This window comes from Oryx dammah, unplaced genomic scaffold, assembly GCF_014754425.2.
Source record: "Oryx dammah isolate SB20612 unplaced genomic scaffold, SCBI_Odam_1.1 HiC_scaffold_11210, whole genome shotgun sequence".
In the NCBI taxonomy this organism is placed as follows: Eukaryota; Metazoa; Chordata; class Mammalia; order Artiodactyla; family Bovidae; genus Oryx; species Oryx dammah.
In genome coordinates, this window is record NW_024080603.1 from 443,761 (window position 1) to 466,986 (window position 23,226).

Below are 23,226 nucleotides of genomic sequence, written 5' to 3' on the forward strand. Positions count from 1 at the left end.
CAAAATGTAGTGTGCATGAGGATGACCTGAAGGACTTGTTAAGAACACAAAATACTGGGCCTTACTCGCAGAGTTTCTAGTTCACTGATTCTGGAGTGGGGCCTGAGCGTCTGCACTCTAACACGCACTGGGAGTGCTGAGGTGGTTCTGGGGCCAGTCTTTGAGGGCAGCTGCTCTAGATACTTTGTTCCACTTCTTTCCATCTCACTAGTATTGCTCTGTTCAGGTACTCTTCTCCTCTTTTGCCTGGTTGGTCTGTTGCGATAGTCTCCTGACTTATTTTCATTCCTCTACTTTATTTTTTTGAATGTGTACTTACAATGCTTAAACTATATTTTAGCCATTGCCGTTGTCTGGAGAACACATCGAAAGTATAAATATTTACAAAAGATTATTGTATTCAGATAACGATGAAGTATTAGTAGGATGTCTAAATATATGTAATGTGGAGTGTCCAAAGGGCTTTCCAGGTGGCTCAGTGGTGAAGAATCTGCCTGCCAGTGCATGACACGCGGGAGGCCCAGGCTGGATCCCTGGGGCAGAAAGATCCCCTGTAGAAGAAAGTGGCAGTCCATTCCAGTATACCTGCCCAGAGAGCCCCACAGACAGAGGAGGGCCACAAAAGAGTCAGACATGACTGAGCATGCATGCCAGAGTGTCCAAATATAATCCCCCCATGACAGAGTTAGTAGCAAGTAAAATAAAATCTCTTTTAAGTATATGCCTATTCAGCGTGCCTGCATGCTTAGTCGTGTCCAACACTTTGCAACCCCCCTGGACTGTAGCCCGCCAGGCTCCTCCGTCCATGGTCCATAAGGGCTCTCCAGGCAAGAATACTGAAGCAGGCTGCCACTCTCTTTTCAGGGGATTTTCCTGACCCAGGGATTAGACCTGCACCTCCTGTGACTCCTGCATTCAGCTGGATCCCCTCCCTGCTGAGCCGTCAGGGAAGCCCTTGCGTTTCTAATCTGTGCGACTGTTCGCATATACGTCAGATACTTGCAGATTGTTGCACAAATACTGGGACTGTTTGAATCCATATCAAAATCTGGATACCGGTGAAATTAATTCACCGTGATATAGCCTGCTTGGTTGGCTGGTTAGGTATGGCCATTCCCTTCTCTGTTTTAGTGCTTCTAAACGATGTTTTCAATGAAAACATTAAAAACTCCAAACTGGAAACAAAATAAGCTACCATTTACCAACCTCATTTTGTAAAAATAACTTTCTAACAACAAAATACGCAGAACATGACCTCAGGAAAAAAGTATAGGGCTTTAAATTGAATACATTTAGATTTATTTAAAAAAACAAAACAAAACTTATGTGGCCTTATTTTTTCTCCCATTTTTGCTCCAGGTGAATGAAATCTTTGCCCTAAGGATGAATGTAATCATGCCTACACAATGAAGTCCAGGCCTTTCAGCATATCAGATCATGCCTTCCATGATCTCCCCCTGCTTCCCTTGAGTCTTGTCTCACTGGTGGCTAATTTGCATTTCCCGGAGCTCCCAGCCTGAGGTGCTTCTCACCGCCATCCTTTCTCTTGTCACCTGTATTGGACTTGACCATCTCCCCCCTGCTTCCATTGAGTCTTGCGTCACTGCTGGCTAATCCACATTTCCTGGAACCCCCCAGCCCGAGGTGGTTCTCACCTCTGCCTTCCTTTCTCTTGTCACCCATATTGGACTTGACCACATAATTCATTGTCCTCTTCAATCTGGCTCATCACTACTTACTCTTTAAGAGCAGAGCTCTAGTATTTCTTTTTTCAAGGATGAAGCCTTGCGTACCTTATGCCTCCTCTCCCAGAGGTTTTACCTGTGCATTCTCATAATCTCATGTCTACCATTTAACTTACTACTCTAAAAACTTATGTTTGCTTTTTGGTCTCTCTTTGCCCCGCCCTTTCAGAATATTAGTGCCTTGGTGACTGAAATGTTCTTCTTCATCTTTCTCCTAACAGATAAAGAGATTTTTATCAAATGAATTAGTGAATTCATTGAAATAGTAATAAACACTGATGCCTCAACAGAAATTAGAATATCATCTAAAAAAGGGAAGAAATTAAAGTTGGTTTTATTCAAAATAATTTATAAAAAATACAAATATTCTTAAAAATGAGGGTTTCCATTTTACTTAGCCTCAAAATAGGGTTTCCCTTGTGGTTCAGACGCTAAGGAATCCTCCTGCAATGTGGGACACTTGGGTTCTATCCCTGGGTTGGGAAGATCCCCTGAAAAAGGGAACGCCTACCCACTCCAGTATTCTGGCCTAGAGAATTCCATGGACAGAGGATTCTGGTGGGCTATAGTCCATGGGGTTTCAAAGAGTTGTACACCACTGAGTGACTTTAACTTTTTCATAAAGTAAATATGCAGTGCCATTTTCCTTATGAAAAATAAGTTTTATTCCTCTAAATGTACTATCTTTTCTATTTCTAAGACAAGCTTGTGCCCCTGTCCTTGGTTTTAAGTGTTCCATACCAATTTCTCTTTTTCTAATGTGAATCTTCTCAACAGGAAATAAATTTTCTGTGTGCACTGCCTGTAGTTACTTTGAGGCTTTTATTAGCTGGGCAGGTCTATCATCACTTCGAATACTTATCCTGGTTCAGAAGTTCAAGATTTTTCTGTTAACCCCATTTTGGAACTGACTGTTGCTTTTCTTTTATCTTCTAATTCATGTTTACTTCCTTGAAGTTATTACATATGTGACCCTTGTGAATACTTGACTATAGAGACTCTATTTATGAACTTAACAGTTTCACATTATCTTTAGTGCTTTGTAGTTTTCTGGTCACTATTTCAGTTTGTTCTCCCTGTTAGCTGGATTAAACAGTACAGTGCCTGCTTGTTATTCTGTAATCTTAATCTCAGCATCATTTGGTAGTATCCCAAATAAAGGAGAATTTTCACTCTACTTTGCTAGGTATCAGAAAGAGTCCCCTTTCTGATAGACAGCCACGGTTTCTAAGCCCTTCATCTGACAGCCACAGTTGCAGTGTGAATGGAACGTGCCCAGAGACATAGAAGGGAATGTGGTGTGACCTGTTTTCCAGAGAGAAGTGTGAGAAAGAAGAGAAACTTAGTAATAAGCCGTCACTCGGGAGGAACATGACCGCTGAGATACCAGTTTTTCTAAGCTGTGAGCAGCCACAGCACTTGGTGTGGGGCCTATTATAGCACCAACTACATTGGTTCTGAGCTTGTTTATAAGTCTCACTCCCACTCTCGATGAGTATTTCAGGGCAGTAACTGGAACCTAGTCACATATAATATCTAAGTTCCTGGAGCATCATAATAAGTGTTCAGTAAATGTTTGTTTATTGAATCTTTCCAGTTGATTTGATTTTGAGTTTTCTATACTGATTAATGTTAGGATTAATACAAGTTTATATAAAACTGTTTGTTAAACTCAGTTGAATAAAGCAACACTATAGTCCAAAAGAACTGTATAACACACAAAAATTATAAGGCCTATCTTCTCAGAGAACTTGTAATTTAATGGTGTAAGCTTAGATATCAAGAAAAGTAAATAAATAAAAACTGCTGAAGTCTTCACTGATTTGAGGTTAAGCACAAATTTATAGCTTATTTTGCAGCAGTATTTACTGACCTGGCATGAGGAGAGAAGGCTAACGGTTGGGGGTGATTCAGGGATCCGGATCAGTGCTGGCTAAGGAGAGAATAAGGTGGGAGAGCTGGTTGTGCACTGAAGGCTTAGGGAGGATGGGACTTAATGGTTGGTGGGGGTTTAGAAGAGTTTTAATAAAAGGAACAGAGTTCTGAGGTCACACTTGGGATTTTAGTAGATCATTGCAAACATCTCAAGGATTTGGAAGAAAGAAAGTAATATGAACAAGACTGTCTTTGGAGATGGTTTTTTTCAGTATTTTAGGTATTTGTCACTTAGTGAAATATTAGTTTTTTGAGCAGAAATGGAACTTGATCTTCTTTGACTATTTCAGTAAAATTATATCGGTCTTTTCATTTAGTAATTTTCAGGTTGGTAGCAGCCACAGAGGGATCATTAGGATGGGATATTCTTGAAGTTAAGCGCCTCCTTGATCACCAAGATAATATTCTCTCACTGGTTAATGTCAATGGTAAGCTCATTGTGTCCATGTTTATATTATGTAAAATTTTTTACTTGTTATCCTGTTTTGAACTTTAGTCTTGTTTTGTCGTAGGATTCTCTAATTACCATCATGAAAATGATGCTGTTAATAAGGAGAGAGTGGCAGTCTTATTTTCTGAGGTTTAAACCAGTAGAATTCATCAAGTCTCATAGATTGGTAGGTCTTAGATTTAGGCACGGGGGAAGGATGGAGTTGGGCAGAGAAAAGGGGTGATAGAGGAGACAGCATACTTACCTCAGGGGTTACTTGGCAGCTGTGGGATGATTGTCGTAGGCTATCAGTACTAATGCTTGGTGGCATTTTGGCTTTGGGGGCAGATGGTTCTGGCTCTTTTCTCTTTTGAAGGTCACACAGGACAAAATTATATACCACTATTTACAGTAGAATGAGCTGGATTCAGTCCATCATTGAAGAACCAGAGAATAACACCAAACTAAAGGTCTGCAGAAATGGATCATACCTGCCCTTCCTCATGGCTGCGTGTTTGGTTTGCCAGAGTTTGTATTTGGCTTTATCTTGATTTTAATGAGTATCTCCTGTGAGGCGAACCTGACATCAGATGACAGGATAGGATCACAGACCACAAATCCTGGGATTTAGCTACTTCACTTTCAAGTAAACTGGTACCTTATATCATCAGAGCTCTCCTGGGTGGTCTGGGCTCTGAGGTCAGATGCGAGGGCTCTTGGGTGGCTGCAGTTTGATAGTCTGGAGGAGTCTGTAAGAGGGTCCTGTAAGGATGCTGTGAATATGTTGTAGGGGAGTGCACTGCACCCCCTGACCTAGGCTGGCTCTTTCTGAGCAATACTTTGAAGAGACATGAGGCGAAGGGAAAGGGCCACAAACAGTACTATGTGTAGTCTCCATCTGTAGGCCGTTCAGTCACGTTTTCAATTACATCAGTGAGAATGGCCCTCCCAACTCCAGAAACTTCCTCTCTAATAGCTTGTTCAGCCCAGCTGCAAGTCTGTCTGAGGACTAGATTATCTGTATGATAGAAATAACAATGTGAGGAGCGCCCCTTTTGTCTTTTTCAGGGGACTCTTTTTCCTTTAGCCATGGTGGCAGCCCAGAAGGCAAGTTCTTCTTTGGAAGTCCCTCTGACACTGAGCCAGCAGCCCCAAGGCTGGAGCTGTTGAGAAGAGCACAGCAGTGTCCTGGCCGTTACAGTGGTCATGCCTAGTTGTCCCGTTTTAGCAGTGAAGTATTGGGACCAGGACCTGGCATATTTCCATAATGAAGTTGAGGAGATGTTACTGAGGGACCCTCAGCTTCATGGCACTTCTCTGTACACCTCTGTGATCTACAGAGATACTCAGAACAGTTTAATTAAGAATGCTCTTGTCAAGTCTTTCTTTGCCAACATCTTAAGGAAAAGGGAAAGCTAAGGCAAAAAATAATTTGTTAATGGAAATTACAGAAAACCCCTAGTACTTTTTACTTTACAAATTCCATGACTCTAAAATTAAACTACAGAATGCTAGCAAGCCAAACACATATTCAGGAATCATATATGGATGAGTAGTCTGGCAACATTTGAGAATGATACTGTGACGGTCTCTCATAATGGATGTGTCTGCCATGCTGCAGATTTAGCCATCCTGAAGTGATTATGTTGTATAGTTCCCAGTTCCACCCTCAGCCCTGCTTCTTTGTCCCCACCAATTACCAGTCAAAATGTTGCCAGTTACTGGGTTTATAACTCACAGGGAAAGTGCACGTTCAGTGAGTTGGCGCTAGGACAACCTTAGCAGAACGTTTGTTTGTAGCAGAACTCCCACAAATGTGAATAATGAATACCAGGTTTGCCCAAGAGCTCTGAATCCCTCTGCAGAGATTGTCTAAGACCAACATACAAGGTAACCTTGCTTAACTCTTCTGGCAGACGGCTCTTGGTGCTGCTTCTTTATTTTATTCCTTTTCTTGTTTTATATTGACAGCATGATATGGTAGTATTAGTACTTCTGAGGGATGGGTAGACAGGTTTCAGGTGAGATTTTCATACTAAGTGACTTCTGATACTTGCCTAAGGATCAAAGTCCATCCACATACAGTACATCATTGAGGCTGTTTGGCGTGAAACATTTTGAATGACCAGTTTGGGATAATTTACACAGCAATAAACTGCACTGACTCAGGTCAGTGTCAGCATTTCATTTCTAGTGAAAAATTATAACTGGGCTCAAGTACTTTGTTTCTATTGCCTAGATGAATTACAGACACTTGGCGATCAGAGCAGGCAGCTGTGTGGTCTCAGGAGGTTAGCTCTGGTATGATGACACATGCGGAGCTGGAGTCAAGAAGAATCTTCACTTGTTAGTGTCTCTGGTTCTGCTGTAGTTTGAGTGAGATTGGAAAGAGGAGAGAAGGGGATGGAAAAGAAGGTCATGGAAAGATTACTGCCGTCTTAACTTTCCCACTAGTAGACCTACAAGCCTCTTGTCTCTCCACAGATGAGAAATGAACTTAATTCTTCACAGATTGAATTCCAGAGAGTCTGTTAATAAACTATGGAAACTGGACTTGGAACCAAGGAAAAATACTATTTACCTGTATGATTGCTGATAATTCTTTATTTTGAAGAGATTGTTCGTCTAGTTATTAGAGATCTCTGTCCTGGTATATTTGATAAATGAGATAATTAAATCATAATTACTCATCCATGTATTCCTAAATTACAAGTAACTAGATGTTTTAATACTATTAATATGAAATAATACCAGGGGCTCAAAATAATACCAGGGACTCAAAAGATAACATTCAGTGTCTTTAAAATGGCTACACATTTATTATTTAATTTTATTTCTATGATCATCTTCATTCAATGCCTAAGAAATCCAAGATAGAAAAAGATTAAATGACTTTTTGAAGGCTAGCCACATGGCTAGTAACAGGCTGAGTCAAAATTAAAACTTGAGTTTCTAGACTCACAGTGCGCTGCTCTGCTCCACCTTCCACCTTTTCAGTCTTAGCAGTTGTACATTTTCCTTAAATGTATTATTTGTGAAGTGTCTTAGCCCACTAATTTCATTTTCATTAAACATTTAAAAAACTTGTTATTGTGCAAATAATACATAGTCATAATAGAAAAATGAGGAAACAGAAACATTAAAAATGTAAAAATGAAAATGAAAATCATTCATATTGTATTAAGTACAGGTCCATGTCCTTCTAGGTGTTTTTCTGGGCATGTATACATATGGTGTGCTTTTTGTTACAGCATTGTTGTTGCTCAGTCACATCAGTCGTGTCCGACTCTTTGTGACCCCATAGACTATATTTCTGTATGAACATAACATACTTTTACAACTTAGTTTTTGATAACAGCATTACTGTTTCATGGATGTCTTATTTATTTATTCAGTCCCCAATTGGTTTCAGATATCTTTAGATAGTCATTAGATAGATCATGTGTGTGTGATGAAGTTCCCATAAAAATTCCAGCAGTGTGGGGTTCAGAGAGCTTCTGGGTTGCTGAACACGAGTGGCCTGCTTGGAGAGGGCCTGGGTGCTCTGAGACGCCTCCCACACCCCTTGCCCTGTGTGTCTGTCTCCTCCCTCTGGAGGTTCATCTGTCTTTTGTCATACCCTGTATGATAAAGTGGTGAACAGTAGGTAGATTGTTTTCCTGAGTTTTGTGAGCTGCTCTAGCATATTAACTGAACCTGAGGAGGGGATGTGAGACTCTTCAGCTTACAGTCAGTTAGAAACACAGGTAACAGCCTGGATTTGCAATTAGTATCTGAAGTGAGAGAAGTCCTGCAGGACTGAGTCCTTAACCTGTGGGAACTGACATTATTCCCAGGTAGACATGGCCAAAGCTGAGTTAAATTGCAGGGGCATTCGGCTGGTGTCGCATAATTGCCTGCTGTGGGGAAACCCCCACACATCTGGTGTCAGGCATGTTGTGGGTGTGGGAGTACAGGAGAAAGAGAAGTGTGACTTTTTCTTAACTGTATATGATCCAAGGTAAAATCCTTTTGTCTTTTTTCCCCAAATACTTAACCAAGTATTCCAGCATGGCTTATTTCTTTCTTAATTGAATTGAAAAGCAGTTACTATCATTTACTAAATGTGTAAGTAAAGTTGAGTCTATTTCCAGTCGGTTCTGTTAATCTTCCTGTTTGGCTTGTCGGGTTACCTCCCTGTTGTTAATACTGTGATTTTATAGAGCAACACTACTAGGCAGTTCATTCATTTTTACTGTAGCCTAGGTAAATGATCAATAAAGAGACATATGAACTCTGCCTAGATGTGACTTTTGTATCTGGCTCCCATGTTGGGGAACTCATCGTCTGGGACACCCTGGGCTGGACCGTGCAGGCCTGCGAACGCAACTGCTGGGACCCATCTCCGCAGCTAGATGCTCAGCGGGAAATAAAACTCTGTCAAAAGCCAAACGACGTTTCTATTCATCATCTCACATGGGATGAAGAGGTAAAAAAAATTGAGAAAAATTTCTATAATCTTAACATCTTTTACTAAACTCAGTTTCTAATTGGGATAATTTAATCTCATGATATAGAAAGGTGTCATTCCTTACATCCAAGTTGTGCTTTAAAATGTTTTGATGTATTTCAAAGATTACATCATTTGCTTTAAAAAAAGCATTTTAATCTTTTACCACCTCCTTGCCTCATGCCTCGTATCTTTGAGGCAAGGAGGTGATTAAATGGCCACAGATTTTAGAACCCATTGAAGTTTTGAGCTGTATTAAATATTCTCATGATCTGAGGATAATGCTTAAAATTGTTTTAAGGAACACTTTGAGAAAGAATCCTTTTGAAGATTCTGGTGCATTTCCTGGAGAAATAAAGGGAATTAAAAACTTCAGAAATCCCTTTCTTTTAGTCTTCTAGCATCTTGGGGCAAGGTGATTGTGTGAGAATTACAGATTTCAGTCCTTCAGGCCACTTGCTCTTGAAGCACTTCACATCTTTTTTTGCAGTAAGAGATTAGTACCAATGGATTTCTGAATCTTGGCTCTGATCTGAACATTTCTTCTTTTAGCTTTAGGAGCTTAGAAAATATGTTTGGGGTTATTTTTCTAAATCAAATCACAAGAAATATTTGAGTTGTAAACTTTGAGGAAAGGGGTTGGAGGAGGCTGTTACCTCACTTTATTTTGTGCCTTCCTATACTGTTTAAATCTTACAATTGTATGTTTTTTAATTTTTATTTTATTTTATTATTATTATTTTTTTAATTTTATTTTTTTTACTTTACAATACTGTATTGGTTTTGCCATACATTGACATGAATCCACCACAGGTGTACATGAGTTCCAAAATGAGTAACAGTATTCTAGATGGAGAGAGTGTGGTCCACTTTTTTTTTTTGCTTTCTTTGAATCTCTCTTACTTTAAAAACCAAACCAAAATAGAGTAAGAATAGCTAAAGAACATTGTTCTCCCTAAAGATTAACTGTCTTTATATTCTAACTTTACTTTGGGGGAAAAAAGAGTAAATATATATATGATAAAAACAATAGTCTCAGGAAAGATAGAAACTAGATTTCTAAGAGTTGTAGCCCTAAAAATTATATTTTTAATTTGATACCTTTTTCTCATTGTTGTAATTTATAACAATGTTGTAAATTAGTGCTTAAAGTTTTTTCATTTTGCATTCTCTTTAATCTTAAAATTTGAATTGATGTTTATTAAATGCTTAATAAAGCCTTACTCAGTTTTCCCTCATTTTCTTTCTTTTTTCTTTTCTACAAGGGGGTCAGTTATTGTTAATGACAAGTGATTGATAGAGTGATTCTGTTGAGTAAATACTGCCCCAAAGCTTATTAATTTTCTAGTTGTATAAGAGTGATTCTGTTGAGTAAATACTGCCCCAAAGCTTATTAATTTTCTGGTTGTATTGATAATTTTGTGGGTTTTGATAAAGCATTTGAACTCTGCACAGATTTCTTGGTCCATATAAACTAGTTTCTGGGGTTTCTTTGCATTGAATGTTTCCCAGGGCTCTAGATTTTAGCAAGCTGGCCAGCTGTTTTTATTTTTGTGCATGGCACTGGTCCTTAGCATTGCTGTGTGTAGAACACCAGTCCTGAGGGTCAACGGAGTCATTGAAGATTTAGAGTCTGGTAAGCCTTGGAGGCATGTTTGGTTGAGATACTATAGGTCTGAGTTGGCATTTTAGCCTTTGAGGCTGCATGAGAAGTGTTCTCTAGTGAGAACAGGAAGGGAAAAGGATTTTTGAAAGGTCTGTCTCACTGGCATACCTGCTGAGGAAGAATAAATGTTTCTTAGACAAGAGCCACCAGAAGTCTAGTGATTTGCAAAATAGGTTCAGAAGCAATGTGGTATGGTATGAGGCAAGAATAAGGAACTGGAGTAACGCGACCTGAATTCCAATACCACCTCTCATGTCTTCATTTTTTGTGTGACTTTAATCTTTTATTTTGACTTGTTATGCTGCAAAATAGCTTTTCCTACATTAATGAGATGTTGTGAAGCTGAAGTAAGATAAATATTGGTGAAAGTACTTTCAAAAGATTAAAGCTGTTTTAGTAGAAAGGAAAAATGGAAATTTAGTAGAACTGGAAAAAATGTCTTTGTGAAACCACTATATATATATATATATATCTGCCACTCTAGCATATGCTGTTTTGTATACTTCATAGTTCTTGTGATGCTTAAGGTGTGGAGCCCAAGTAATTTTGCTCACATTTTTCAGGCAGAAGAAGCTAAGTAGTTTCCCAACGATACAGTATTATGTGAATGAAAACCCAGGTTGTACCCCAGCAGCTCCACCTCCACTGCACCAGTCTTCCAGCCACAGCCCCTGCTCTAGCTGTCATGTTTCAGTAAGGATGCTGCAGGGTGTGATACATAGAGTTCGCTCTGTATTAGCAGTTGTGTCCTTCGACCTTCTAAATGCTGAGCTTTCTTTTGTGCTTTGATATTTTTGGACTTTAGAGGGCAGTACAGTAATTTGGGCTGAAGGCTAGGCATAGGGAAGGTAACAACGACTTTGTGATCTCATACCAAGGCTGGAAATCTGTTACTCTGGATAGTGGTGTTAGTTTTGTGTACATTTCTGAACTTTTATCTCCCCCAGAATGTATTTGTTGCAGTTGGAAGGGGTTTATACGTGTATAACCTTCAAACAAAGCGCGTGATTGCCTGCCAGAAAACTGCACATGACTCCAGTGTCCTGCACGTTGCCAGACTCCCAAACAGGTACGCGCTTCCATCTGCCTTGTAACAGGTAGAAGAAGTGCATAGTTCCCAGGGCCACCAGTGCTCAAGGGGCAAAGTCACCTGGCTCTGTTCCTTGACCAACAGGTTCTTTTGAAAACGGAGAATACCCTATGGCTGTCTCTTAACAGAAGAGTTTGTGGCAATATATTGCAAAATTTACAAACAGCAGTGTTCACAAATTATACTGAATTTCATTGTAAGAAGAGAGAATTTAAAATTTGGTATTTATTTTAATAGTTAGAAGACTTTGGGGCACTATGTTCTAATTTTTTAATATTTTCCACAAAGCCACCTTTTCGGTGGTGTTGCTTATGGCCAGAATTAAATGGTGGTCTCCTTGTTGGCCGAGGCTACTAACTGAAGGCTTTCCTCTCAGGGCAGATGTGGCCATTGAGCTTCTAGGGATGAATTATATGAAGGAAATGATAGTATTTGGGGGGCTTCCCTGGTGGCTCAGCTGGTAAAGAACCTGCCTGCAGTGCAGGAGACCCCGGAAGGTCCCCTGGAGAAGGGACAGGCTCCCCACTCCAGTGTTCTTGGGCTTCCCTGGTGGCTCAGCTGACAGAGAATCTGCCTGTAATGCGGGAGGCCTGGGTTGGATCCCTGGGTTGGGAAGATCCCCTTGAGGAGGGCATGGCAACCCACTCCAGGATTCAGGCCTGGAGAATCCCATGGACAGAGGAACCTGGTGGGCTACAGTCTGTGGGGTTGCAGAGAGTTGGACATGACTGAGCAACTTAAGCACAGCACAGCAGTATTTACTCTACAGGATACTTTCAGAGTGAGAGGTGAGAGACAGGAATGGGGCTTCTCAGGATATTGTGAGTGTGTAATTCATAACTTGTTTTCCTGCATGGATTTTTAAAAATGGAAGTGATACATGTTTGTAACATTTGAGCTAGTCTCACACTATAATGCATGCCTTTCCTGAGGAGTGTTTTGCTTTGCGTTGTAAAGCCATGTTAAAGTGTGATTTTTTTATCAGCTCCTGCCCAGAGCTGGATGAAAGCAGATAAAGGTTGCACTGATGGTTTTCCCTGCACTTCGAGCACTTGCCCTCCATGGCGCGCTCTCTCTCTTCTGACAGGCAGGTTATCTCATGCTCAGAAGATGGCAGTGTACGCATTTGGGAGCTACGAGAAAAACAGCAGCTTTCAGTGGAGCCGGTGCCAACGGGTGTGTATCTTCTCTCAAAAAGGTGGTCTTGCTTTTTTCTCATATGAAAGACAGACGAAAGGCAGTTATGTGTAACCACAGGAATAATATACAATGTGCTCCAAATAAGCATGTTTACATAAAGCGTTTGGGAATTGGGATGGGGGATTCACATGTTAATATTTACTGCAGGACCGCCTGTTTATTTCAAGTCAGCTAGGATTCTTTGAGGGGAAGCTAACTGATCTGACTGATCAAATGGGCTTCCCCTGGTGGCTCAGACTGTAAAGACTCTGCCTGCAATGCAGAAGACCCAGGTTTGATCCCTGGGTTGGAAAGATCCCTGGGTTGGAAAGATCTCCTGGAGGATACTGAAGTGGCTACTTCAGTATTCTTGCCTGACTGACCAAATGGCCTAATTAGCTATTTATTAATGTATTGTAATTATGTCTGGTATATAAATATAATGTGTACCATCAGGCATCAAAGTTCTTCAGCCTTGAAGCATTAACATTGAACTCAATTTATAAACAAACAATTTTGTGTTTATGTCATTAATCTTTTGAGCTGTTGATTTTCTCATGCTTGATTTGAAAAACAAAATCCTGGTTAATTAACAACCTTCGCATAAGAAATCAAATGCCAGTAGCCTCAGAGTTTCTTCTAGTTATTTGAAGTCATAGGGTATTGTCACATATGTTGTTTTTTATCTATCCTTAAGTTGTGACCTTCCCGCCCCCACACTGCCATTCAGCCCTTTAATTTCTCTCCACTTTGACTTCGATTGCCTTTTTCTCATGTTAACACACCTTCAGCAGTGCTTGAGTAGGGGCAATAAGAAGAGCTGAGCAACAAATGTGGGTAGCTAAGAGGAAATGAAGTAACATAGTAAAAAAACCCTAGCATAGTGCCTGGTATCATCTGCTCACTTAGCCCTTGACTAAAATAAGTGAGAAACACCTTTGCATAAGTTTTGCTTTTCTGATCTTACATTATTATTGTTAAGGAAAGTGAAAGTCACTCAGCTGTGTCCAGCTCTTTGCGACTCCATGGACTATATGGTCCATGGAATTTTCCAGGCCAGAATATTGGAGTGGGTAGCTGTTCCCTTTTCCAGGGGATCTTTCCAACCCAGGAATCAACCCAGGTCTCCTGCATTGCAGGCGGATTCTTTACCAGCTGAGCCATAGGGGAAGCCTGTTAAGAAAAGAGCATACTAATTTTGAGAATGACTAAAATGATTGTGTTTTTCTAGGGTTTTTTAACATGTGGGGATTTGGAAGAGTAAATAAACAAGCCAGCCATCCTGTTAAAAAGCAACAAGAAAATGCCACTTCCTGTTCACTAGAGCTCATTGGAGATTTAATTGGACACTCATCATCTGTGGAGGTATTGTTTTTAATAAGCATAGAGGTGTTCAGGGGAGTCTTGCTTTTTGCATCTCATAAAGACCTAAACCTTCTCTTATCAGTAAGTTTTTGCTGATTCTAAACATGGAGTCGGATGGGTTTAGGTATGTGTGGTAAAGATCGCCCTATACAGAGAAATGATTTGAAGGAGGAATGTCTTGCTTCTAAAAACTGGCTTAATTAACTTTACGTATGAGATGTAGGTAGACAGCTGACAATAAGGACAGTGTTGAATATATAAGAGTAGTAAATACTGTTAAACGGTAGTTAATACAGAGGGTACATGGAGAAGTGTGCTTATATATGTAGAGGTAAAACCTTACAGAATCTAATTCCAGGGGGCATTATCAAATTCATGAATAGAAGTCTGTTTTACTTTGTTTTGAAGGATAATAATTAGTTAGCTTTAGTAAAACCCAGTGTCTTGATTATCATCGTGGAGTTCAGGATTATAGAGTGCATCCAGTTCTAACTTTTTATAAAATCAAATGCATTAATATTTACTATCAGCACCATTGCCTGTAATGAAGAAGGAAAAAGACCAGCTGAGGTAAAGAGATAACTGCAACTGGTAACAGTATCACCACAGCCCTGAGTAATGAATTTCTTAAATTATGCTTCCATTTCATAGCCAGGGAGGAACAAATTAATTTTTCATTTGAAAGTGCATGTATTCTTAAGAGCAGCATCACAACACCACCTTATTATTGAGCATTTCCTGTATTTCAGGCACTATACTGGACATTAGAGTTTACAAAGGGATATAAAATAAAATCCTTGCTGTTGTGGAGCTTATATTTCAGTAGTCAGGAACAATATAGGTAGACTTAATAAGCTGTTAACCTAGGTTGCTTATGATGGACCCAGATTAGTAGTGGAATACTCAAGAGTTAGAAGAAAATGGTTAGTGGAAGATAATGGATGGGCCTTGAGCTGAACCTTGATGCTTCAGAGGTTAAGACAGTCTTGTGGCCATAAGCTCCCTGAGGTTGGGTGCTCATGTCTTACTCTGTTTCGCCTTCCTGTAACAGGCAGCCCAGTTGTTTTCATTCTGTTTTTTAACTTCGGCAGTTGTGCAGATGGAATGTAGTAGACAGGAGGGCAAAGACAGAATCTACTTAGTGGCAAGGAGCAGGTTGCCTAGCCTGGAGGTCTGTGTTCCAGTCAGTGCACACAGTAGGAGATAAAGTAGTTTGGGGTCAGATGATTGAATGTATGGCTAAGCAGTCTGGCCTTTAAACTTTTTTAAAGAGTGGGTTTTAAAAATCTGTTGAAGGGTTTTAAATGGTGCGGCATATTTGTCATTATATAGGAGTGTCAGATTCTTAGAAATTTGCCCGAGTAGAGGTGTTGACATTTAATTATTTTTTAAAGTGTCTCTGGCTTCATTGAGAAAATCTTGGCTCTTTCTTAAATTTTCTCTTTTCTTTAAAATGTTCTGTCCTGACTCTCCCAGCCTAGACCTATATGCCTGTGTGTACTGAACTCTCACTTGTGCATCTCCTGAGGAATTTTGCTCTGATAGTTCCTCCCTTTCACTACTGCATCATCAGCTCAGGCTGTTTCCTGTTACGGTCAGAAATGTATACGGTCAGAAATGTATAAGTTATTTCTCAGAAAGCTTACATCCTATTTCTCTCTTTTATTTCACTCTTTCCCTCGAGGAGCTCGTCTCTTTCATAGTTTCGTTTATCTCCTCTCTTATACCAGCTCTCTCCATAGGATGCATGCTGCCTTCTCATCAACACTTCATTTTCTTTGTTCTTAACTTCCAGCCTATCCCTTCACTGGGCATGACCTTACTTTTATTTGGAGAGTTTAATGCTTTGTTAGCTTTCTCGGACAATTTCATTTAGTATTGACCTATGCCTCCTTTTTCCGCAGCAAATCATAGCCTGAAGTATATTACTTAGTACCTAATTACATCGTCTTTAACTGATACCCTTACTGTTTCAACTAAGATTCAGATTTCACAGCTGAATTAGAAGCTTCTTGAAGATAGGGATTATAAGCATATAGATAACACTCAGTAAATGCTTAAGGATTGATTATTCTCTGTTTATATAGAGAGCTAAAGCTAGTGTTCATCTTGGAGAACTTGGGATTCAGATATTTTATTGTGGCCATTTTTACATTAATAAGAAGGCCAGCAGAAATGATTAAATGAAGCAGGTTTGTCAGGACTTCTGCTGATAAAAAAAAAAATCTTAAAACCTATTCTTGAAGAATTAGATAATGGTAAAATTTAGATGACACTTTGGGAATTAAAAAAAAAAGCTTTTACAGCTCTGTAGTTGAGTAGTGTTTACAATGTTCTGATTATTAAAATATTAGATATGGATCTGGCATTTGTTATTTTATGTGACTATCACCCACACTTAAATGTCTCATAAAGATACAGAGTTTCATAGTCATATCCAAAGACCTCTCCAAGGTACGCATTTCAGCAAGGACCTATGTTAGTCTAGTTGGTATTAGCCGCTTCTCTTCTCCTTGAATTTCTTATAATCAGTAATTAATTTTTTTCTACAGATGTTTCTGTACTTTGAAGACCATGGACTAGTGACTTGTTCTGCTGATCACCTCATTATTCTCTGGAAAAATGGAGAACGAGAATCTGGATTGCGCAGTTTAAAGTTATTTCAAAAATTAGAGGAGAATGGTGACTTGTATCTGTCTGTTTAGGTTAGGGAATTAAAATACCTGTATATGAACCTTGAACATCAAATATAGGATAATGCTCTGAAAACCATTACCATATTGATTATTTAATTTTGTTTAATTTTTAGGGCGGTCCGCAAACCAGCAACAGGTTTGCTTCTGAGGTACTAGTACATCCACCAAAGAATATGGCACAAGTTTTTCATTTGACTTTCCTCATAAGTTACCTGAAACCATTGTAGGAATGGGTCTGATTTCAGCAGTGAATTTTCAGAAAGTGAAGCGTTCAGACTTCAGCACAACTGTCTGACGAAGCAGAATTAAATTATACCACAGTATCCTCACAGAGATAAAATTTTTTGCTTTAAATTTTACACCAGAAATTGTATAATCTAATGCTTCATGAAAAGAATAGTACTCAGAACCTCTCTCTGTCTTTAGTGTTATTATATTGCCTCTAACTAAATCCATCATCAGGAATTAGATTTTAAAATCTAGTTTCTTTCATTTAGCCTTTCTGGATTTTGAAATACCTGACTTTGTTATCCAAAACTAATATTTTAACTATGTGGCCATCTGTCATTCTTACACTTACTTAAGGAGCCTGCTTTAATGGAAATAACTATACATGATAATTATGGAAGATATTTTACAGAAAACTGAAAACCCCACGGAAGAATAAATGGGATGTAGCATATCCTGAATTTAAGCCTTGAGCTAGCTAGGAAACTGATGCTTCCCTGGAGGAAACAAAGATTCCATAATGACTGTCTGAGGTTGAAGTGGTGAATGCTGTGTCTTAAGTGTCTTAATTTGAATCTAGACCCTGGAAGGAGGTAGAAATAGAAGTAATAGTATTTAATTGAAATTTAGTTGAAGTGAGCCAGTTCATCTTACCATTGGCTCAAATATGAAATGCTTAAGACAGGCTTTACTTAATGTAGTTTCTTGCAGTTACCTGAGATTAAATCAGCTTCATCACCCCGTCAGCCTTAGCGTACGTACTCTTTCTCCCTTTTGGTACTAAAGGATAAAAACTAAAAAGTGTCCCATACATTAAAAAATGGGTGGTTTTAACTGTGGAGTTAAACTGCTGATGAAAGAATCCTACTGAAGTAACTACAAGGGGGCTGATGTGTTAGGACTGATACTTCTCAAAGAACACTTTCTGGGTTTATTCATCACACACACCCCTAACAGAATCCACAGACCCTAATGGAATCTTTGTAAAAAAAATTTTTTTACTAGTTTTACCTTTGATAGTTGCTTCCTTTATCAACTACCTGCAAAGTCTGGATGAGCTATGGTCATCCATGCCAGATGAGTGCCATAATACTTTTAAATGAGGAAGCTGAAGCCCAGTCAGGTAAGCCCTTGTAGTTAGTTAGCTCAATTCCCATTATCAGTGAACAGCTTTAAAAAATATATATGAATGAGAGAGAAAGGCTTATATGGTCACCCCTTGAGCAAAACCAAGTAATGTTCACAATAATTGTTTTAATTCACAATGAAAACAGATTTATGGAGAAATATAAAATTTACATAACCTCCATTTTATAATAGAAAAATTAGCACTGCCTTTTAGCCAAGATCGTTATTATGGCATAATTGAGTGTTACACAGAGGTACCTCTAATCTCACCCTGAAGTTGGCACATGGGTAGGATTCGTAACCAAGCCAACATGCATTTTGGTCTGAGTGCATCAGATTATTGATCAGTCATTTTTAGGCTTTTTTCTCCATAGATGGACTTTACCCTATTACTAATTAGCTTTTTCTTTGGAGGGTCTACATTATTAGGTCATGAGTTTATAAACTTTTTGAATTGTATAAGATATTCAATGAATTATAAAGGAATTCATAGATTCTTAACTGCTTTTTCTGATTTGTTCTGGATTAAGTGACAGCAGTCTATTCACAAGGGATGTTAGAAATCCTAGGTAAGTTTGGGGAGCAAATAGCATAAGTAAGTACCACTGTGAGTCCCTCTGTTATTAAAATTTAGAGAAACTTGATGGTTTTGATTTCATGAATGCCCTAAGGTCAGAGACAGGCAGAAACAACGAGATGGGAGAATCTAGCAGGGACTCATACTTGATGGCTGTTCACTAGCTGTATGGAGACTACTGCTAAAAGTTGAACTTTCAGATTAGAAGAATACTATAACTGACATCAATATATAGTATATGCATTTTTTCCACTTCCCTAGTTTAGCTTTCAGTGCTGTTATATTTGCAACACCAGATATAATATCTGTACACTGGGCCTTGTCATTTTTACTTAAAAATACCCTTATCACTTCATTCTCTGGCTTATTCACATAAGAGCCTAAACTTTAGGGACACTATTTATCTTTGTCAAGTAGAGTGGCTTCGGATTGAATAGATGAGGCATCCTAACTCTGAAGGCAAGCATAATTTTAAAATCTTAAATTGGAAGTAAAAAAATAACCTAATTAAATTATAGTGTTATTTTTGGTTTGGACAACAGTGTTTTATAACTTCTGGTTCAGTAGTAGCAGCAGTAATATGACCTCTCTCTAAATGAGATTTTATTTTCCTAAATTAATAAGGCTCCCCTCAACAGAGAATATTTTAGTAAATAGCTTATTTACTGATGAGTAAATAAGAGACAATAATTTATATCTATCTGATACACATACCATCTAAAAGACTTTCTTATAAACTATTTTTAGGAATGCACTATGTAATTACCAACTCAGTGAAAGATTACACCATAGTAAATTACACTGGTAAATTACGCCATAGTAAATTACACTGGTAAAGAGCAGAGGTATGCTAAAGCTTTAGCTTTAGCAGTGTTAATATGAAATTAATTTGAAACTGAGTCAGCTATAATGTTCATAGAGAAAAATGTCAGACATCCGATGAATGTCACTTACCAAATGTAACCAAAAGCGAGATGGTCAGGAAAAGATTGTTGTCTCAAGCAAGCTTCTGAAGCTTAGGCAAATTGTTTAGCTCCTTAAAATGGGATTCTGGCATCCTGAATTTAATGTGTTCTGAAAACAAAGTGTGTGGCTCATGAAATAAAGAACACTTAACCAAAAATTTGAAATTATGAAAAATTTAGGCCAAAGAGTTAAAATAAAAACAGCTGTTAGGAATGAAAAATGGCTGTAGGAATTTAGTTACAAGTACTTCACAAAAACATTTTCATCACATTTACATAATGCAGCATTACAATACAAAGCTAGCTGCTCCCCTGACCAAGCAAGTTCTCTTAGCATCTAACAAAAATAATTTAGGTACATTTCTTTCTTTGCATGGAATTGTCATATATGTTTGCATTTTTTGGTACAAAACATAGAAAAAAGCATTGGCACATTTTGTAGTGATTAAGTCATTTTTTCCCCCATGTACTAGTTCCAAGTATGCTGCATTCAGATTTTCATTTGAAAAAAAGTAACTACTGGTTCAGTTAATTTAGTCTCTGTTTATACCTCTTAGGAATGCAGCATGGAGTACAGAGAATTTAAAAGAAGAACAAAGATTTTGTTTACTAAATCTCTAATATTTATAATACACAGAAGGGTTGGCTGGTAAAAGAGAAAGGAAAATCTCAAGACTAACTTGATGTAGATCACAGAAAGTTGTGAAAAGAGCTGTATAAAAATATGCACTTGTGCTTTATAAGCTTTTAGCATACAATTAATAGCTTAAAATAGCATTTACTGCTTCCCCATATGCCTGTTTTCTGATATATTTACACATCTTGCAGTCTTTTTTTTTTACATCATTAAAGCAAAATGGCATGATCGTAAATATAGATAGGTTAAAAACATCTGAACCTTGAAACTTTCTCTCACTCCTTGGTAACATGGCACAACATACTCCATGGACTTAAACCCAGAAAATTTAGATTGCTCTAATAAAAAATTTTAAACAGCAAATGTATATAAATTGTTTTAAAAAACAATCTTGTCCAAGGGTAGTCAGGTTAATGGCTTGTATATAATACACACTGTAGTGCCTTGTGACTGCCTCTGCAAACCAGAAATAAAGCTCTTGGATTACCCCCAAACAAGATGTCACTTCCTTCCCTTTCATGGATGGCTTTCTGTTAGGATGAATCCCTTTTTTGGGAGAGACGGCTATGCAGGCTGCTGATACCAGTCTAAAGAAGGCACTCACTAGGCCAAGGCTATATTCTAATTTGAGTGTCACACCATTAGCCAGAAGAACCACCTAGCCATGGAGGCTCTGAAACTAGTTTATCAGCAGTTTGGTCCCAGCTGTTTTGCTTGTTTTATATAGGTTTTTAAAAATTAGATGTTCCTAGGCATCTTTTAGATTGACATTCTTGAGGAAAATAGTCAAGCCAAACAGTGATAGAGACTTACATGGTAAAGGATGAGCTAAATACTAGCAAAGCTTCATGGTTCATCATCCACAGAGATGGTGGGCACGTGGGCACCAAGTCTTTGCTGCAGGTGTCCTGCTAGTTACAGTGAATCAGCTGCATGGTTTGATGAGAGCACATAGGATTACAACAGGGCAATGGATTTTGCCATGTGTGTGTTCTGTCACTAAGTGATTGTTCAAAAGAACATATATTAATGTTTTTCTTCACAGAACATAGTTTTCTAAAAATGAAGTTTGGGAAGTTGAATGATTCAAGGTCAGATATTAAACGTTAGCTCCTTAACCTACATCTGTCATTTTCATTATGAAGGAATGTCTCTTACACTACTGTGATTCACAGTGCCCTTTGCAGATCCAGAGGTCACCTCCTCTGTCCTGGCTTTAACTGTCAGATGGAAGCCTCAGACTTTTGCACTTTAGGTCATCTAATGTCTTCCAGTGTTTGTAGTTATCGGCCAAATGTTGCATCAGCGTTGGCAGGTGTGCAAAAGCTGCAAGGACATAAAAAAAAAAAAAAAAGAAGCCTGTTAAGTTAGATTCTAGGAGCATCTGTAAGGTTGAGGCCCTCTGGGACAAATTTGGGATCAGAATTGGAAGTGAGGTACCCTAGGTTAGGCCTAAGGTGAATACACAAGTGTGAGAAGGATAAATCACTAAATACTGGTTTCTATAATAGGAACAGGTCCTTTTAACTAAAAATTGCTAACAAAAGACCAGAAAGAGAAATTAAGGAAACAATCCTATTTATAATCACATCAAAAAGAATAAAATACCTTGGAATAAACCTACCTAAAGAAGCAAAAGACCTAGACCTATACTCTGAAAACTATAAGACATTGATGAAAGAAACTGAAGATGACACAGACAGCTGGAAAGATACTATATTCCTGGATTGGAAGAATCAATACTGTGAAAATGACTATACTACCCTAAGGCAATCCCTATCCCTATCAAAATACCAATAACATTTTTTCACAGAACTAGAAAAATACTTTAAAATTTGTAGGGAAACACAAAAGACCCCCAATACCCAAAGAAACCCAGAGAAAGAAAAACAGAGCTGGAGGAATCAGACTCTCTGACTTCAGACTATACTACAAAGCTATAATCATCAAAACAATATGGTCCTGACACAAAAACAGAAATAGAGATCAGTGCAAAAGAATGGAAAGCCCAGAGATAAACCCACACACTTATCGTCAATTAATTTACAACAAAGGAAACAAGAATATATGATGGAGAAAAGAGTGTCTACAATAAGTGGTGCTGGGAAAACTGACAACTCAGTGTAAAAGAACCCAATTAGAATGTTCTCTAACACAATACACAAAAATAAACTCAAAATGGATTAAACACCTAAATGTAAAGTCAGATACTATAAAATTCCTAGAGGAAAACAGGCAGAACACTAGTTGCCACAAGGCACACCAATATCTTCTTGGATCTACCTCCTACCTAGAGTAATGAAAAAAACAGACATAAATGGGACCGAGTTAAAAGCTTTTGTGCAGCAAAGGAATCCATAGACAAATCGAAAAGACAACCCGCAGAATGGGAGAAAATATTTGCAAGTGAAGTGACTGACAAGGGATCAATCTGAAATATACCAACAGCTCATGCAGCTCAACATCAAACAGCCCATTCAAAAAATGGACTGAAATAGATATTTCTTCAAAGAAGACATACAGATGGCCAAAAAGCTCAACATCACTAAAATGCAAATCAAACCTACAATGAGGTATCACCCTCACACCAGTCAGAATAGCCATCAAAAAGCCTATGAATAATAAATGCTGAAGAGAGAGTGAAGAGGAAGGAACCTACCTACACTGTTGGTGGGAATGTAAATTGGTGCAGCCACTATGGAGAACAGTGTTTAGTTTCAGAAAACTTAAAGTAGAATTACCATATGACCCAACAATCCCACTACTGGGCATATATCCAGAGAAGGCCATGATTCAAAAAGATACATGCACCCAAGTGTTCACTGTAGTACACTTTACAATAGCCAAGACATGAAAGCAACCTAAATGTCCACTGACAGATTAATGAAGAAGATGTGGTAGATATACACAATTGGTGAATTTAACTCAGATGACCATTATATCTACTACTGTGGGCAAGAATCCCTTAAAAGAAATGGAGTAGCCATCACAGTCAACAAAAGGGTCCCCCCCCAAAAAAAAATGCAGTACTTGGATGCAGTCTCAAAAATGACAGAATGATCTCTGTTCATTTCCAAGGCAAACCATTCAATATCA

At 38.5% G+C, this 23,226-nt stretch overlaps 2 protein-coding genes across 4 annotated transcripts in view; one reads left to right on the forward strand and one right to left on the reverse strand.

Annotated features, from left to right (window-relative positions):
- LOC120860938 (WD repeat-containing protein 41) overlaps window positions 1–16,671 on the forward strand; it is a 46,719-nt gene extending 30,048 nt beyond the window's left edge. For 2 of the 3 annotated variants that reach the window (XM_040236646.1, XM_040236647.1), the window contains exons 8-13: window positions 3,998–4,108; window positions 8,394–8,578; window positions 11,213–11,334; window positions 12,443–12,531; window positions 13,766–13,899; window positions 16,452–16,671. In XM_040236646.1, coding sequence (XP_040092580.1) covers window positions 3,998–4,108; window positions 8,394–8,578; window positions 11,213–11,334; window positions 12,443–12,531; window positions 13,766–13,899; window positions 16,452–16,604 — 794 coding nt within the window. In that variant the 3' untranslated portion in view covers window positions 16,605–16,671. Of the gene's footprint in view, window positions 1–3,997; window positions 4,109–8,393; window positions 8,579–11,212; window positions 11,335–12,442; window positions 12,534–13,765; window positions 13,900–16,451 lie in introns of all 3 variants that reach the window. The other variant, XM_040236648.1, reaches the window with a different exon arrangement.
- Window positions 16,672–18,057: 1,386 nt separating this feature from the next.
- Window positions 18,058–23,226, reverse strand: part of LOC120860936 (high affinity cAMP-specific and IBMX-insensitive 3',5'-cyclic phosphodiesterase 8B) — a 113,126-nt gene continuing 107,957 nt past the window's right edge. The window contains exon 21 of the mRNA XM_040236645.1: window positions 18,058–21,456. Coding sequence (XP_040092579.1) covers window positions 21,347–21,456 — 110 coding nt within the window. The 3' untranslated portion in view covers window positions 18,058–21,346. The remainder of the gene's footprint in view (window positions 21,457–23,226) is intronic.